Source organism: Carettochelys insculpta, chromosome 4, assembly GCF_033958435.1.
Source record: "Carettochelys insculpta isolate YL-2023 chromosome 4, ASM3395843v1, whole genome shotgun sequence".
In the NCBI taxonomy this organism is placed as follows: domain Eukaryota; kingdom Metazoa; phylum Chordata; order Testudines; family Carettochelyidae; genus Carettochelys; species Carettochelys insculpta.
In genome coordinates, this window is record NC_134140.1 from 109,616,592 (window position 1) to 109,633,951 (window position 17,360).

The 17,360-nt window shown below is 43.0% G+C and overlaps 1 protein-coding gene across 6 annotated transcripts in view; it reads left to right on the top strand.

Annotated features, from left to right (window-relative positions):
* Window positions 1–17,360, top strand: part of LEF1 (lymphoid enhancer binding factor 1) — a 109,546-nt gene that overhangs the window by 60,993 nt on the left and 31,193 nt on the right. For 4 of the 6 annotated variants that reach the window (XM_074991978.1, XM_074991980.1, XM_074991977.1 and 1 more), the window contains 5 exons: window positions 210–342; window positions 5,550–5,640; window positions 8,636–8,719; window positions 10,494–10,616; window positions 11,705–11,867. In XM_074991978.1, the coding sequence (XP_074848079.1) occupies window positions 210–342; window positions 5,550–5,640; window positions 8,636–8,719; window positions 10,494–10,616; window positions 11,705–11,867 (594 nt within the window). The remainder of the gene's footprint in view (window positions 1–209; window positions 343–5,549; window positions 5,641–8,635; window positions 8,720–10,493; window positions 10,617–11,704; window positions 11,868–17,360) is intronic. The other 2 variants (XM_074991982.1, XM_074991981.1) reach the window with 1 other exon arrangement.

Sequence of the window (17,360 nt, forward strand, 5' to 3'; positions counted from 1 at the left end):
CCTTCAAAGGAACGCTGCCCCCACAGGCAAGGTTCCTTGTTTGTGTCTTCAGGAGGTTAAATATGGTTAGTAATACAAATATGAATCTTTTAAATACTAGTTACCATGAGTGCTCCTCCCCTTCTCACCCTCCCCTGCCCACAATAAAGTACAGAAGAATTGGGAATTATTATACTAATGCTTCTTTTTTTTTCCCTACTCTCTTGCAGTCAAATAAGGTGCCAGTGGTGCAGCCTTCACATGCTGTTCATCCTCTTACTCCACTTATCACTTACAGCGACGAGCACTTTTCTCCAGGGTCACACCCTTCACACATCCCCTCAGATGTCAACTCAAAACAAGGTGAGGCAACTTCTAACAGCTAAAGGAAACCACAAGAGACAACTGTGAGTGCTGGTTTTGGAGTTCCACTACCCTGAAGCATATCAGCATATCTATTATAAATTCTGGTTTTGAGGGTCTCGTAAGCTTCAGAGGAAAATAAATGTGCTAAATAGACATGTATTATGTTGGTATGGAATAGCCATTCTTGTGTAGTATAAATATCTTAACCAGCAGTTTAAAGTTGGAGGATAGCACACGTTTTTACCACTTTGCCTTATTTTGCTCATCAAAATATTTTAAAACCATTAAAAAAAATCAATTTTTGGCGCCCCCTGTTGCCTCCGAGTATCGCAGCACAGAGACATAACATGAAATCTCAGTGATTTGAGACTCAGGAAGGAGAGTTGAATTAAGTATTTAAAATATTGTTTTGTGTTTTGGCAGCTTGGTATTTCATGTCCTTACTTCCTTCCCATATTTCGCCATGTTCCAAACAGTAGTGCTGTGCAGGAGGAAGGTTCTGCGTTCCCTTTCTCTCATTGTTGTCACTTTATCTTAATTGAGTAGTGGTCTGTAAAACAGATACGTAGTTTTCAAAGCACACAGTTTGAGGCAGTGTAAGCAGAGCAGAATCTTAGGTACGTAGTGTCAGTGTGTAAGATTTCTAATCTTGCAGTAAGCCTGAGTTTTAGAGGTGTGCGTCTTTAGATGTCAGCTATTTCCTCTGTGTACGTAAGTAGTTTTTCTTTCAGTTTATTGCCTGGGTGTAGCTCCTGTTGAACAGATTTTTCAGTTGGCTGGGCAACTTCATCCTGCAACACACAAACCCAGTGTTGCTGAATACAATTTGTGGAGCTTCACTGGAAGACTTGACATCCGCAAACATTGATTGAATATAGGCTCAGGTGTGGTGGTGGTGTTTTGATTAGAACCATCCAACTGAACCTAAAATTTGATATGGAAGAACATTAACTGGGGCTCAGAAAGGTCCTGAAGATGCACAGAACATGATGGAGAGAACAATGGATTTGAGAGGAAGGAAATAAGCTCCTAATGAGATCCCCAAGGAAGGGAGCATGGTGTAATATGGGAAGGGGAAGGGCAAGGACAAGGAAGGAACAAGTGAGATAGGTAGAAGTCAGACCTAAGGGGACAATGATGAACCAGGTGAGGCTAGGGAGAGTGGAGAATGACCCAGGGCAAAAGATCATAGCATGGCATTTGGAGATAAGGAAAGGAAGAACAGAAATTTAGGAGTCAGAGTAGCCCCGCACATGGAACAACAGAGGCATAGATATAACTGATGGTATGCCTCATGAAAACAAGTAGCTAGGAGGCTGTAAAAAAATCTTTTGATTCTCTCGGAGGTTAGGTCAGCCAGTGCTGCCTGGAGAAGACAGAGCAAAGCTCATGGACGTCCATACAGGGCCTTCTCAGGCTCTTTTCCTTAGGCCCGTGATGGTCACTCTCTCTACTGGGGAAACAAAGGCAGCAGACTTAGCCTTGTGGAGGGATGGGTGGCTGCTGGCTCAGCTTGCATAGTGGAAGAAAGGAGGTCTTACATGTACTAGCTATGTGCATAATATATAGGCTGAAATCCGAAGCTGTTGCATTCCTTGGTTTCAGTACTTTTGTATATGCATGGAGAACTCACAAGCTGTGCAGATAGATTGTGGCAGTCCATTGAATTCTGGTTTGTCTGGATTGGGATCCTGGTGTAAGCCCATCTCTCAGCGAACTGTTGAGTACTTGTCAGTATTGTCCATCTGAGGGAGGTTTTCTAAACTATTTTGTGCTCATTGTGTTTCCTGTGCCAGAAATATCATGGGTAATAGTGAAGAACCAATCACATGTCCATATGATTTCTTTTTCACTCCTAAAAGTCTGGCTAGTGAGATATTCAGAACTTAAGTACTGTGGTAAGGAATTATAGACCAGGGCACTGCTCCAACTCCCACAACATAGTGCTTGCTATGTCATCTTCGCGTCTTTATTTTCTGTATTTGTGTCCAGAGATCAATATATTAACGTCTCTGGGACTTCCAATCAAATTACTCAGCCTGAAGATACTGAACAGAACTGGTCCCCAAACTGGTCTCTGTGTAACTACACTTATGTCCTTCCAGCATGACTGTGAACCATTGATAGCTACTCTCTAGGAATGGTTATCCAACAAGTCATGCACACACCTTATAGTAGCCCAGTCTAGGTTGTATTTCTCTAGTTTATTTATAAGAAGGTCATGTGAGACTGTATCAGATATTTTACAAAAGTCTAGGTATACCACATCTGTCACTTCCCTCTTATTCACAAGGGCTACGTCTACACTAGCCCCAAACTTCGAAATGGCCACGCAAATGGCCATTTCGAAGTTTACTAATGAAGCGCTGAAATGCATATTCAGTGCTTCATTAGCATGTAGGCGGCCGCGGCACTTCGAAATTGATGCGCCTTGCCGCCGCGCGTCTCGTCCTGACAGGGCTCCTTTTCGAAAGGGCCCTGCCTACTTCGAAGTCCCCTTATTCCCATCAGCTCATGGGACACGGCCAAGGATTGTTATCCTATCAAAGAAAGTTGTCTGGTTGGTTTGATATGCTTTGTTCCTTACAAATTCATGCTGGCTGTTACTTACCACCTTGTTACCATCGAGTTGTTTACAGATGGATTCCTCATTTGCTCCATTATCTTTTCTGGGTTGTCCTATTTCCTTTTTGTAGATGGGCATTATATTTGCCTTTTTACAGTCTTCTGGAATCTCCCCTGTCTTCCATGACTTTTGAAAGATGATAGCTAATGGTTCAGGTACCACTTCAATCGGTTTCTTGAGTGTTCTAGGATGCAGGCCTTAGTGACTTGAAGACGTGACTTTTAACTCATTCTTTTCCTACTCTAACCTCTGAATCTACCTCACTTTTTCCAGGATCCGCTATTGTAGGCATCCAATTACCATCAACCTTCTTGGTGAAAACTAAAACGAAGAAACCGTTAGTCACCTCTGCCCTTTCCATATTTTCTGTTATTGTTTTTCCTTGTTCATTGAAAAATAGGCCTACCCTGTCCTTGGTCTCTCTCTTACTTCTGATATACGTGTAGGATGATTTCTTGTTACCTTTTATGTCTCTAGCTAGTTTGAGCTCATTCTGTGCCTTTCTAATTTTGCCTCTGCGTATTTGTGTTATTTGTTTATATTCATGCTATGTAATTTTACCTAGTGTTCCCCTTTTTGCTGGCTTACTCTTTTGATTTTGAGATCATTCAAAATCTCTTGGTAAATCCAGGGTGATCCCTTGCCATACTTCTTATCATTTCTACACAGTGGAATATTAGCTCTTGTGCCCTTAATAAAATCAAACACGGGCTCCCGATTAAATACGACCAGTGCACTAGAACCTAATAAAATGAAGAATGGGAAAATGTCCCCAATAAACTTCAAGAAAAGTATGTTGCCATATGCTTCCATTGGTGTTTGTACGCTGGTTGCTTTTTGATCTGAGAACTTGATCAGATGAATTGCTCCAGATCCTAGATTCTGGGTATCCTTTACTCAGAGATCTGCTAGACCTTGGCATCTGGCTGTGGGATTTACTGTGGTCTCCTATTCCTTGGGAGCATTGGGGAGTAGCTATTGCCAGAGGTGACACACTAGGTTTGTATTAATTTGGCATGGCAGTTTGTTATAGGGAATAAGCCAAATGAAGGTTCTCTTCTGTGAGTCATCACCTTTTTTTCCCCTCAGCTGATAACTGAGAACTGACCATAGATTAACTTTCAATTTCTGGTCTTGAATTGCTCATTGCAGGTCCTACTGAAATATGAAAGCTGACAGAGTAGCAGCAAAACCATTAAAATGGTATTTTTGCCATCCTCACCCCCCCACCCCACAACATTATAATTTTAAGATTCCTAGATTTCATCTAAATCTCTTCAGGTAAATATATTTTAAAAATCAATTTATAGTCAAAATACCAACATTACAAGTCTCAAAGTAAAGATCCCAGTGTTCCGTTCTTCGTCTTTAGAATGTTGCTATATATGCATTTAATGGCAGTTCTGAGAGCTGCCGTGTCATGAACCCTGGGGCAACATGGGAGGGGAGCCTAGCTCCACCCCTCAAGGGCAAACAGTGGAAGGGGCGGGGCCAAGGGCAGTCAGCCCTCAGCGCTATCTAGACGGTGCTGCTGCCCTCCCAGCCACTGACAGCCGCACACAACTGGAGCAGCGCTGCTGCAGTGTTTCACAGGGGCCTGGGGGCAGCTGCCCCCTTTGCCCCACATCTGTGAGCCTGATAGTTAATATAAATTGTAAAGTAACTGATTTAATAAGCGAATCTAAATGTTGCAGCGCCTGCTGTTCCAAACCCCCTTCCTTCTGAAAGACATTTTAAATAAACCCCGGTCTCTGTGGCCTCTCACCATAATTCTGTCTCTCCCTGCGGCATGAGTTTTAGGTAAAACATGAAAACCACAGACCCAGTTGGGACTAGGATTAGCTTTAATCTGGAGGTGATTTTTACAGACGTAGGACTTTATATTCTGGGGAAGGTGAACTGGTGGATCACTTCTCATGGGATGCTCCCCCCCCCGCCCCTCCACCATGAAACACTACCAGTGCAAACAGATTGACCTTGGAGCCCATAGGAATCAACTTGATGAAGAGCTTAATTGGAGCTGGAGTGACAGTCAGTAGCCAGATGAATCATATCTAGTGTGACCATTATAGGCCTGAATATGATTCTTAATTAACCACTGATCCTCTGTGGTAGCAAGTTTCCAAAATCTGTAAATTCATAAGGGAACCTGTGAAAAATGTACAAGTAGCAATTTACCTAATCTGTTAGCTCTGGTGCTGCCTGTTTGAAAACGCTAGATTTTCCTCGTTTCGTTTGGCTCTTTCAGATCACTTGCATAGGGCTCTCAGTAGCTTCAGTGTAACACCTCAGAGATGAAATATTAACAGAGAACCTCCATATGATTTTTAGATTTGATGGTGGCTTCATTCATGGTCTCTGTTTTTCCCTTTTCCTTTTATATTCTACACCTAGTAGACAATATAAGCTACAGTACTTATTCTAAAGACTGGAATTAAGGGTATTTTTCTGTTCATACTAACCAAAAATGAAGTTTGACTTTCTTGTATAGAACAAGTTTTTATTGTGATATTAACCATGCTAGTTTGTATTATATTATTAATTACAGCATTTTCCAAACTTCTCCATACTCTGACAGGCATGTCAAGACATCCTCCAGCTCCAGATATCCCTACCTTCTATCCCTTGTCTCCTGGAGGTGTAGGACAGATAACACCACCTCTTGGCTGGTAAGATCTTCTTGCTGCTGCTTAGACACATGTTCGCACACATCCTCAGTAGAATTATTGCAGAGTTTATGAAATAAAAACATCACTGCAGTGAGATATGACTTAGTGTGAAAGATCAAAAATGTTGATCTCCAAAGAGAACTGGATTTGTTGTTAATGTATGCAGAAACTGAAGTACATAGATTTCACTTGGAAGCGAGAAGTTCTCGTGGCTCATGCTTCTGGCTTTTGGCATTTGTTAGGATTGAAGAGAAAAGCAAGTCTAAACAAACTAAAGACAAATTTGTTCAATAAACAAAATAGAAAAATACTTGTGACAAACTTTCAAGTACAGACTCTTTTTACCAGAAACTGCAGCAAAGTAGAGAACAAACTTCGTCATGTTCCTTAAAGAAGCCGTAAAATTTGAGAACGGTACTCAGTTACTGGAGAAGTCCTATATTTTGTTTAATTTTTAACAATACCAGTATAAGGATCCAACTTTCATATTCAGAGAAGGATTCCTTTAGGAGCTAATTTTTACATATTGTACCTCCCATCACAGGATGATCAATAATGCTTGACATTTACTGCCTGAAAACCTTGAGGCATTTTAGAACGGATAAGAAATGTTTATGCAGTTATAGGAGAACAAACTGAATGCAGAGGAGTTAAATGAATTAGAATCCCAGACCTTGTGACTCAATTATCAGCCTTACCTAACGAATCCCATTGCCTCCCCCCAAAACTCTTTACTCATAAGTATTCTCATTTCAGTTTTACACATGAGGGGAAAACAACATACATTTCAGAGCAGACTGTGAAGTGCTGAGTACCCGCGCAGTCTGAAGGCTGTTTAACTTAACCAAATGAAGGTGGAGAACAAATGACTTCTTTTTATCTGCTCATCAGAGAGATGCACATCAGGGAGAGTGAGAAGACCTTTTTAAATTGAGGTCCAAAGTTTGAACAAGAACGGATGGGTATGAACAGGCCCTCAAGACGTTTAGACCAGAAATTTAGATTTGTAACAGTCAGAAGAATGAAGTTCTGGGACAGCCTTTCAAGGGGAGTAGTGAAGTTCATGGTGGGGCTGCAGGGGTGATGTGTGTGGGGAGCACAGGGGTGTTACATGTGCCCTCCCCACAGCATCCACCCCACACTCACCCTCAGTGCTGTGCCACTTCCAGTGAGTGTGGACCAGTTCTCCCCCTCCCCAGAGCTTGCACTGCTCTCAGGCCACGTCACTCCAGCATGTCGGGGGAGGCACTTCAAAAGGAGGAAGGAGGGGGGCAGAGCAGTTGCAAGGACGGAGTGGGACATGGGGCAGTGCAGCGGCAGAAATGAGGTGGGGTGGGATACAGGTAGGGCAGGGTCAGAAAGGAGGTGGAACAGTGGTGGGGCACATGGCCGGTGCCTCCCCATCACCGCCCTCATCCACTCAACAGTTGCTACTGTGGGAATGGAATGATGGTTACGTTCAGTAGCAAATATCTTTAATGGCCAGAAACAGGTCACTAGATGGAGCAGGTTCTGAGTTACTACAGAGAATTCTTTCCCAGGTGTTTCAGTGGTGCGGAAGTCTGATGACTCTCATATTTGGAATTGGGAAAGAATTTCCCTACAGATCACACTGACAGAGATTCGAGGAGTCCTTCCTCCTTTTCCTCTGCAAAATGGGATGCAAGACATTTGGTGCTTTTCACTAGACTAAATGGTGGATTCTCTGAAACTTGCAATGTTTGAAATCACAGTTTGAGGTTATGGGGTTGCTGAGGTGCTGATTTCCAGCTTAACATTCACTGGTTTCTAAAGTAGGGTGCTATCTCCACCAGCACCCCCTGATTAATCGTGTTCGTCTTCTGGTGTTGATTAGGTACCAGCATTTCTGCATAGTTTCTTCATGTAAATGTGGGGAGGGGCTGGAAGGTAGGAAAGAAACTGGAAGGAGAAAGATGAAAAGGAGAGAGGAGGTAATTGTCAAGTTAGGAAATCTATTCAGCAATGCTCACTCATCCCTGAACCTATTCCACAATCTGTTGTGCTCTCCCTCTTTCCAGCTCAATTCTGTGCTGCAGCATTACCGAGATTCTTACCACTTTTCTCCTCCATATGAGCACTATTCTCTCCCTTCTCCCCCAAGCACATACTAAAAGTGTGAAAACTATCATCCTGTGCAGTATAAATGCCAGAAGCTTTGGAAATCTCAGTTTTAACACTAATTCTGGCTGTCAATAAAGTGTTTGAATAGAATTGATTGAGCTTAGTCTTTCAAAGCTGGATCAATTATTCTGTCTGAACTTTGTTACTTAAGTGCATTAATCCTCATTCAAGAGTTGCATCCATGCCAACTGGAAGTAAAGATGAAGTGAACTAAGCAGGAAAAGTTCAAAGTGTTTGAAGCAGTCAATTGGTGATCGAATTCCATAGATAGACAGTATCTTTATTCTAAAGAATGGTAGAATTTCAAATGAGCTGGTTTTAGTCACTTGATTGCAAAAAAGGAGCTTTAAAACCAAGTGACTAAAGTGTATTTGTATTTTTATTTTATGCACACTTTTAAATAAAATATAACTTCTTTAACTTTTTAAATTGCTTACAAGAGTTGACATGCTGCACAAGATGCAAAATAAAGACAGTCCCAGGGTCTCAAAGATTCCCCGCCCCCCCAAAAAAAAAAAAAAAAAAGAAAGCTCTCCATACTGTTCTGGGAGAATCAGACTGTTAACAGTGCACCAGATTCAATGGGATGACTGTTCTACAGGAGTTAAGGGGATTGGAATCTGGTCCCATGATTTCAAACTGGCCAATTTTTTTAAACAAATTCTAGATGCCAAATATATTTTCAATAGGAGACAAAAAAAATGTTGTGTTTAGACCACAGTGAGTTAAGAGAATACATGGCACATAATTGTTTATGCTACCATGCTGAGTTCCCATCAGGTGCTTGTGACTCTAGGTTAACTTTTATTACAATATCATATTATTGATGGGTTCCTTTCTTCTGTGACCTCAGGCAAGGTCAGCCTGTATATCCCATCTCGAGTGGATTCAGGCAACCCTACCCATCCTCACTCTCAGTCGACCCTTCCATGTCCAGGTAGGTGTAGGAGGTGAATGACTGACTGGGGAGTAACTGCTGGCATTAGAGGGCAAGTTGCTCTCCTGCTTGCATCTCTGGTCTGCCTTTGCTTGCTTTTCAGTCAGCTAAAATTTATGTATAATTTTTTATTTACAATGTTTGTGTACGTACAGTGTGCCTGGAACTCGCACTAGTCTCATTCAGCATTTCGCTGACAGTCCGTGAAGTATCAAAATTAGAAACACTTACGAATTATGTTAGCCAATAATAAACTATTTCACATAAAATGGGCATTCTTGCTTGTTAAATGCAACATATTAGGAGATAGCCCAGATTTTTTTTTTTCTTCAAGTGTGAAACAAGGCAAAACCGCTCATTCTAGCTGGAATTCTGCAATTACACATGTGAAGAGTTTAAATTGAGTACCCTACTATGAGGCAATCTTCAGAACTACTCCCACGTTAGAATTTCTTAGCCCAAAGCTATTAGAAGGAAAGGGATGCCAACAAGCTCTAAATACACACAGTCTGCCTGTACTGGTGTGGGAATCCAGCACTATGTTTACATGTTAGTGCAAGCAAGCAATGCTAACTGAGACTTGGCCATGCCACACTCCAAATCTTCTCTATGTAATGCTTTTGCACTCTGGAAAGATGGCTTATACATCCTGTGCTTGGCGTACACAAGGTTGCAATGTCCCATCTCTGCATTTTGTTTGGCTTGTACACTGGGGATTTGGATTGTCCATCTAAGTGATGATCTGCACACAACTTTTTATAGGTATTCTTGTTTCATTACTGTTCCTCTACTCCTTTTTAGGTGAACTACAGGCATGTTTCAGTCAGGGTATCCAAGGAGAGAATTGCTACTCTTTCGCACAATAAACTTTGGCCTTTCCCACCTTATTCTGTTGAGTTACTATGTTCTTTTCTTCAAATCCCTATAGCATTAGCTTTAACACCAACAAATGCAGCAAACTGCTTTTTTGGGGGGCTTGATCCTGAAAGTATTGGTCACTTGGGCTGCAATCCAACAAGCTACTGAAGCATCTGTGTACTTTGAAAGCATTGAGACTATTTCATGGACTCAAAGATAAGCATGCACTCAAATGTACTGCTTAATTGGAGTGAGAGCACTCAGGATTTTGAGGCTCACAACCCAGATTATGAGGATGACTCCCCCCCATTCTGACACAATGAAAGGAAAAGTCATTTAGATTTGGAAGAAGCAGTTTGTTTTTCCTTCCATAATACATGATTTGCATTTGAAATTAAGAGATGTAGTCCAGAGTGTTGGGGAAGAAAAGGGTATAGGTAAAATGACTTTGCAAAAGGTTATAAACTAAATACAAACATAAATATGGGATTTTTGAAAGGACTCTTCTCTTCTTGCTTCCCTCATCTCCACCCCACCCCTACCCCCTTGCTGCATGGCAGTTCCTTCCTTTGTTGGCTGGTGATGGATATTTTCAGTATTTATATGCTGCAGTGAAAAATCACTTTTTGGTTAAGGGAATGTGCATTTTTATGGATATCCAGTGCAACAGTAGATATGTTACATTTCCTTGTAGGCATTGCCATCTCTTTGTCTGAAAAGCAATAAAATAACTTCTTCAGATGAAAATGTTGGCCCATTTTGAATAAGCTTAGATACAAATGCATGAATCTCAGCTAACTAATTTTTACATATTCTTTGTTGCAAGCTCTGTTGTGTTTTCCTGCTGGTGTTCAAGCTTTAGATATGCATCCTGGTCTTGTTATTGTTACAGACTCTGTACTTGGTTTGTTTTTAGGTTTTCACATCACATGATTCCTGGACCTCCAGGCCCTCACACAACTGGAATCCCTCACCCAGCTATTGTAACGCCTCAAGTCAAACAAGAACATCCACACGCTGACAGCGACTTAATGCATGTGTGAGTGTGCCTTTCTATGCTAGCCATTCATCCTCAAGCACGTCAGGACCTAACAGTTAAAATGAGAAGTTAAAAACAAAACTAATATCCTTCATGATCACTTTGTATTAGGAGTCTGTAAAAGTTCACCATAACCGAAGCGGAGGGTGGATGAGTCGTGAGGCGTATCAATGTGAAGCATTTACTTCTGGGCTACTCTTGAATGTTATAAGGTGGTAGCTGCTGAAAGCACCACTGCCATTTGGTAGCTGAAATGGTGCTGAAGCTAGGCTTGTGAGCTGATGCTCCGTCTGTTTCTAGTGCAGAGGTGTTGACAGTAAAAGCCACCATTATAATCGGCATCCTTTTCAGCAGATGAACACAAAGGGCTCAAGAAATAAATGGGCAAGATGTCTCAGCTAGCTACTCTTTCATCTCTGGAGATGGTCTTCCAGACCACTCTCATACTTGATGGCAGAGTGTTTTGTTTCATGGATAAATCAAGTATAGTTTCATTCATTGTCAAGGTTTGCCAATCCAGCACGCTCTTCCTTGAGCACTAAATTCACTCCAAAAGCCAGAATACAGTAGAATCTCTCGGTTACAAACACCATGGAAGTTGTTCATGACTCTGAAAAGTGTTGTAACTCTGAACAAAACGTTTTAGTTGTTCTTTCAAGGTTTATAACCGAACATTGATTTAAGACAATTTTGAAAATTTACTAAGCAGAAAGAAAGTGCTGTTTTTAGACATTTTAATTTTTAACAAGCACGGAAGCAGTTTCCTTACCTTGTCAAAACTTTTTTGAAATTTTCCCCTTTTTTTAGTAGTTGTTCTTTTCATTGGTCTCTTCCGCTGCCTGATTACATATTTCTGATTCCAAACGACGTGCCTGGTTGACCAGTCCGTTTATAACTCTGGTGTTTGTAACTTTGAGATTCTACTGTAAGTTCAAAAGTTGCAGCAGTATATCGAAGATGAACTCTCAAACTTCACATACAAGTAGCACACCCTTAATTTGAAATTGAAGCTTGGAAATATTCTTCTCAGTAACTGTTAGGTTAAAGGTAAATTAGATATTATTTCTTTTCCCCCCACCACATTTTAGGAAGCCTCAGCATGAACAGAGAAAAGAGCAAGAGCCGAAAAGACCTCACATTAAAAAACCTCTGAATGCTTTCATGTTATACATGAAAGAAATGAGAGCAAACGTCGTAGCAGAGTGTACTCTGAAAGAAAGCGCAGCTATCAACCAGATACTTGGCAGAAGGGTATGTATAGTAATATGTATATACTAGTAATTGGGGTATAGAGGTTTTAAAGGCAAACTTTCCGTCTTGATGTGCTGACTAGAATACACTTATTAACATAGCTAGTAGAAGCAAGAAGATGCAACTAAAAATAAAAACTGTCATCTTGGTTTCATGCAGGAGCATTAGCCACGTTAGACTTTATGCCTTCTTATGTAGAGTGCTGCAGCCAAAAAGCTGCAGGTGCATCGAGCGTGCATGTTACAAGGGCTGTCTTAATATTTTGTTAACGCCGTCTTAGGTTGCATTGTTTCTGATGGGGATTTTTCTCATGACTGCGTGATGTCCTTATACCAATCTGACTTCCTACTGTAGACCAGACTTCAGTATTACCCATACTCAGCATGGGTAAACTAGCCAAAGAGATGTAATGAAACCGTGTTGTCTTGGTACACTACATTTTCACTTTACTTGAGAGACTATCAGATGAGAATACTTGTCAAGTAACACGATTAGCTTTCTTTGACAGGATAACAAGCCTTGTGCATAAGAGAGAAGCAGAAGATGTGGTATATCTAGTAAGATGTTAGTAAGGCATTTGATACAGTCTTGCAAGACTGTCTCATTAGCAACACAAGGGCAGTACAAGCTAGATTGAGCCACGAGATGGTGGGCACATAATTGGTTGGATAACTGTTCCCAGAGGTTAGTTACCAATGGTTTGTAATCATGTTGCAAGTGCACAGTGAGTGAAGTTCTGCAGAGATCAGTTCTGTATCTGTTTTTGTTCAATATCTTCATTGGTTATTCGGTAATGACAGAATACACTTACAAAATTTGCGGATGATACTCAGCTCGGACGGCTTGCAAATGCTTTGGAGGGTAGGATTATAAACCAAAATGATCTAAACAAACTGGAGAAATGGTCTGCAGGACAGACAAATACAAAATACTCCACTTCAGAAGGAACAGTTTCCCAATATGGCTATGTTGACACTAGAGCATAAAGTTAATTTTAAGGATGCTCTGTCCATTTTATAATGTACCTGTCTTCAGTGCAAATATCATTAGGTTGATTTTTAAGGGGTTGTAAGGTCAACTTTTCTACTCCAGCTTTTTCATGAGGAGTAATGCCAGGTTTGAATTTACAAGGTTGACGTTATGCTTGTGTAGAATCAGCATTATTTAGTTTGATTTTATTGGCCTCTAGAAGTATCCCACAATGGCCCCAATGTGTCTATTCTGACCATCGCTTTCACCTCACTGCTCTCCAGCTGAGCAGGAAGTTGGAATCAGCTTGGGCTGTCCAGCTGCCCTCCGAACCTCATGACTGCTAGGCTCTCCGGCTTGACCCCCCTCACCATGTGGCTGCTGGGTCAAAATGAAATTAAAAATAACTATCAAAATGAAGCATTTCAACGATACCAAAAAACAATTTTTCACTCAGTCCAAACTGAAAATTTTCAGATTTTTATTTCTGCATTTTACATTTCTCAAGACTGGCCCGCTAGCCTTGTAACAGTGTATGCCGGGGGGGTTGTGGAAAAATGGTGTGAAAATGTATTTGGCAGCTTTTTTTCAATGGGAGTGGGTAGTGAGGGCAGAGCACTCTGGGATGATGATATCAGACACCCCTTGGGCACATTTTTTTTCCTATAACATACTGGCACAGAAACCCAGAATGCAACAGGGATGCAGAAACTGTGGGCTAGGTACCCACAATGCACTGCTGACAGTCAAACTTAGCAAAAGTAATGGGGACATGCTACTTTGACTTTCTAAACGTTTGGCCACTTGCCTTCGACTTTATAAAAAGTCAACTTTAATAAAGTCGGCTTTATTTGCTAGTGGAGACATAGCCACACAAAATGGGAATGACTTCCTTGGAAGGAATACTATGGAAAGTGCTCTAGGGGTCATAGTGGCCCATATGCTAAATGTGAGTGAACAGTGTGATACTGACCAGTGAACATTCTGGAGAGTATCAATGGGATTATTATAAAAGTAATTTTTCTGCTTCACTCCACACTGATTAGGCCTCAGCTAGAATAGCGTGTCCGCTTCCAGGCATCACATTTCCGGAAGGATGTGGACACATTTGAAGAAGGTCCAGAGAACAGCAACAAACATGATTAAAGGTGTAGAGAATGGGACCTGGGAGTGAGGAAAGAGTGAAATAATTTCATTTGTTTAGTCTGGAAAAGAGAAGATTGGAGATTTTAAAGAGCGGGTTAAACAAACAGCTGCCAGAGATGGTCTAGATGGTAGTTGGTCCTGCCATTAGTGCAGGGGACTGGACTTGATGACCTGTTGTGGTTCCTTTCATTTCTGTTATTCTATGATTAAAAAGCCTTCCCCCTCCCTGCTCTCTCCTTTCTTTGCAAGTTCTGAGACTGCCAATAAGATCAGTTTCTCTCTCTCTCCTGGAACTTCTTTAGTTTGAACTGTGCTTGCCAGGTACCCAGAGGCCTAAGCTTTTAAGCAGAGTTTGGCATCAATATGATTAGGGTTCTGTTTGTAAAGAATGTTGTAAAGTTTGTTGCCTGGCTCTATCAAGGAATTTTTATTGTACGTGTTTTTTTTTTAATGGGGCCAGAAGATTGAAAATTTCCACCTCTACTTTAAAAAGCAGTGAATAAGTTAGATTTTGTTTGCACCCAGATCATCTTCATTCCTTATCTAACACTTCAAATGTGAGAACGTCTATGAACCCCCATTTATGTGACTCTAGACAGCCGATGTAACTTTCATCCTCTCCCTGGAATATTCCTCTAAATACACTGCTTGACAGAGAACAATATTTGTAATGTGGTGGTATCTAGAAGCCGACTGATCTGTGCCCCAATGTGCCAGGTGCTTGAGTAACATACTGAGTGTATCTGCCCAAAGAGGATACCAATTAAGGTACATGCTACCCCCTGTTGTTTAGAGGTTTAAGATTAGCCTGGGAGATTTTGGAAGAGCATGAGGCATCATGGGTAACCTACACTCTACGTTGGATTAATGAAGTCTTGGGGCATTTAATTTAATTGGCTTATTTTAAACAATTTCTCAGCACAGGGTGACTGTAGGGGGGACGGTATGAGGGGGCCCATGCCCTCCAGAATGCCATGGGTGGGAGGAGCAAGAGGCCAGCCAACAGCTGATAGTTCCAGAACACCTGGGGCTGGCCCCCGGTCCCCTTGCATTCACGGGCTTTGGGGGAAGCAGCCCAAGTTCACTCTGTGCCCTGTACCCTGCTGTGTATCTCCGGAGGGCCGGGACTGCCCCTGCACTCACCAGTGGGAGGTGGGGCAATGTGAGCTGGGGCTGTGTTGCTCTGCTTCCCCCACCGGTGCCGGTGAATGGAGGGGAGGATGGATCGCTGCTGCTGATGCCAGTCCCCCTAGCCTGCATTGATTGGGAGACAAGGTGAGTTGGGGCCCGAGCACAGGTGGGGAAGGAGCAGGGAGGCTTGGAATAGGGCTGGGGAGAAGCAGGGCCTGAGGTTGAGGAGGGGTGTCCTGGCCCTTCCCTAGGCTTGAGAGTGGGTGTCAACAACCACCCCATGTAGCACTGCCCCAGCTCCTTGGCCGTGATTAACCTAGTGAAAGAATGGACTGCCTCCATGTTAATTCTGTCACTGCCCTGTACGGTCACCGTGTCTCTTTCTGCCCTGCTTAGGCCAACTCTCTCGCTTTAGTCCTCTCCCTTTGGAGAGGCAGGTGTCTAAATGGGACCCACCTGCTGAGAGCTTGGAGCTGATGTAGTGACTCACATGGAGTCAGCGAGCAGGCTTTTGAAAGGGGGACAAGCGGCATTTTGATAGTCTTGGTATTCATTCCTACCCGCTGACCCACATCCTGACCATCCAGGGAATCCCTGCGTGGCTCTCAGACCTGCCCTCCAGCCTGTCCGTTGCTTGGAGCCCACTCATACCTCCTTCCATCCTCCTTATTTCCACTCCGTGCTCCTAGCGAGCTTGGTAGGGCCATGTGGAGGTGGGAAGCTGGTGTGAGGCAGTGAGGAATGCATGTGACAGAGAGGCAGGAAAGTGCAGGAGAGTGGAACTGCACAGTCCCTACTCCAGACCTGGCTTTTGGCGTGGATGATGTGTCTGCCTGTAGCATAGGGAGGGTCAGAGAGGCCTGGAGTGACCCACTGAGAATGTACCATGGACACACAAGCAGCCTGAAGCCATCGCTCAGAGATGTGTGAACTGCTCCATTAATCTCTGTGGATGTCCTCCTTTTTCCCTGGGGCAGGGAGAAGGACTCAGGCTTGGTCTTGCATGTAAGACCCAGCTGCTTCAGTGGTGGGTGTGAAAAACCCAAGTCCCGATGGACGTCCCTGTGTGTAGTAATCTGTGGCTGTCTCAGAGGGAAGCCAGGCTCTCACTACAGTGGGCCAGCCTAACCAGCAGTTCAGGTGCAGCTACGATGAAGGAAAAACACTGTCATTGGGGAGGTGGTATTTCTGCACTGATGGAAAGGAGCAGGCACCCTTCCACTGGCTCAGACTGCATCTAAACTACGGGGCTATGGTGGCATGGCTATGCTGCTCTAAGCTCTAGAGTGTGGATGTACCTTCTGCCTTCCCAGGTGCTGGCACATGCCAGGGGCAGGAAGAGAAGGGATCCTTCAACTCCCCCTGCCCCATCATGTCAAGTGTTTCCTCCTCTGGCCCTCAGATGTTGCCCAAGTGATGGATCTATGATGGAAAGTATCTTCCCCCACGTGCCAGCTCAGCTTGGAAAAGAGGAACGTCACAAAGAAGTGGGGGAGGTGCACTTCACATGAAAAGGCAAGATATTGGACTGACAGGCTGCCGTCCCTAATCCCTCTCCACCCAATATCTCCCTCTCCCCGTGAGCTTCTCTTGCTAGTGATCCCCATTTATCCCTCTTCACCACCTAAACACCCCTCCCAATCACTGCACACTCTCCACTGCCCACCAGCTTCCCTGCGCTCCCCACCCTACTGCTCCACAAATGATACGATTTTGTAAAACTATGGATTTTTCTAGCAGGGATGAATCTCGAGAACCATGACCCCAAATTTGGACCACTAACATGATCTTGCAGTCCTGTGAGTCACAGCAAATTTCAAGACCATCTGAGTCCATGTATGGGTTTTAGAGCCTGTAGAACCCAACCTAAAACAAAACAACCCTATGTCTATAGCACAGCTATAACATTTGCTATAATGTGGCTACTTGTACCCCCAAATGGAGACATCTGTTTAAACAGCAAAGTCTTTCATCACACCCCTTCTCCTGCCATGGCTGTTGCAAACTCGCGCTCTCTAGCCTCCCTGACATGTATGTTATTCCTTTGAATCCTGTGCCATGCCATCTGACCACACACCCCTCCTCTCTTGTTCAGATCACTTAATTGGCTCCCCTTTCTCCAGCTCAAGTTTCTTGTTGCTCCTTTCATGGCCTCCTGCCTAATGACACTCAGGCTTTGTCTACATTACTGGAGCATTGACCTAAGTTATGCAACTTCAGCTGTGTGAATAATTAACCAAAGTAGAC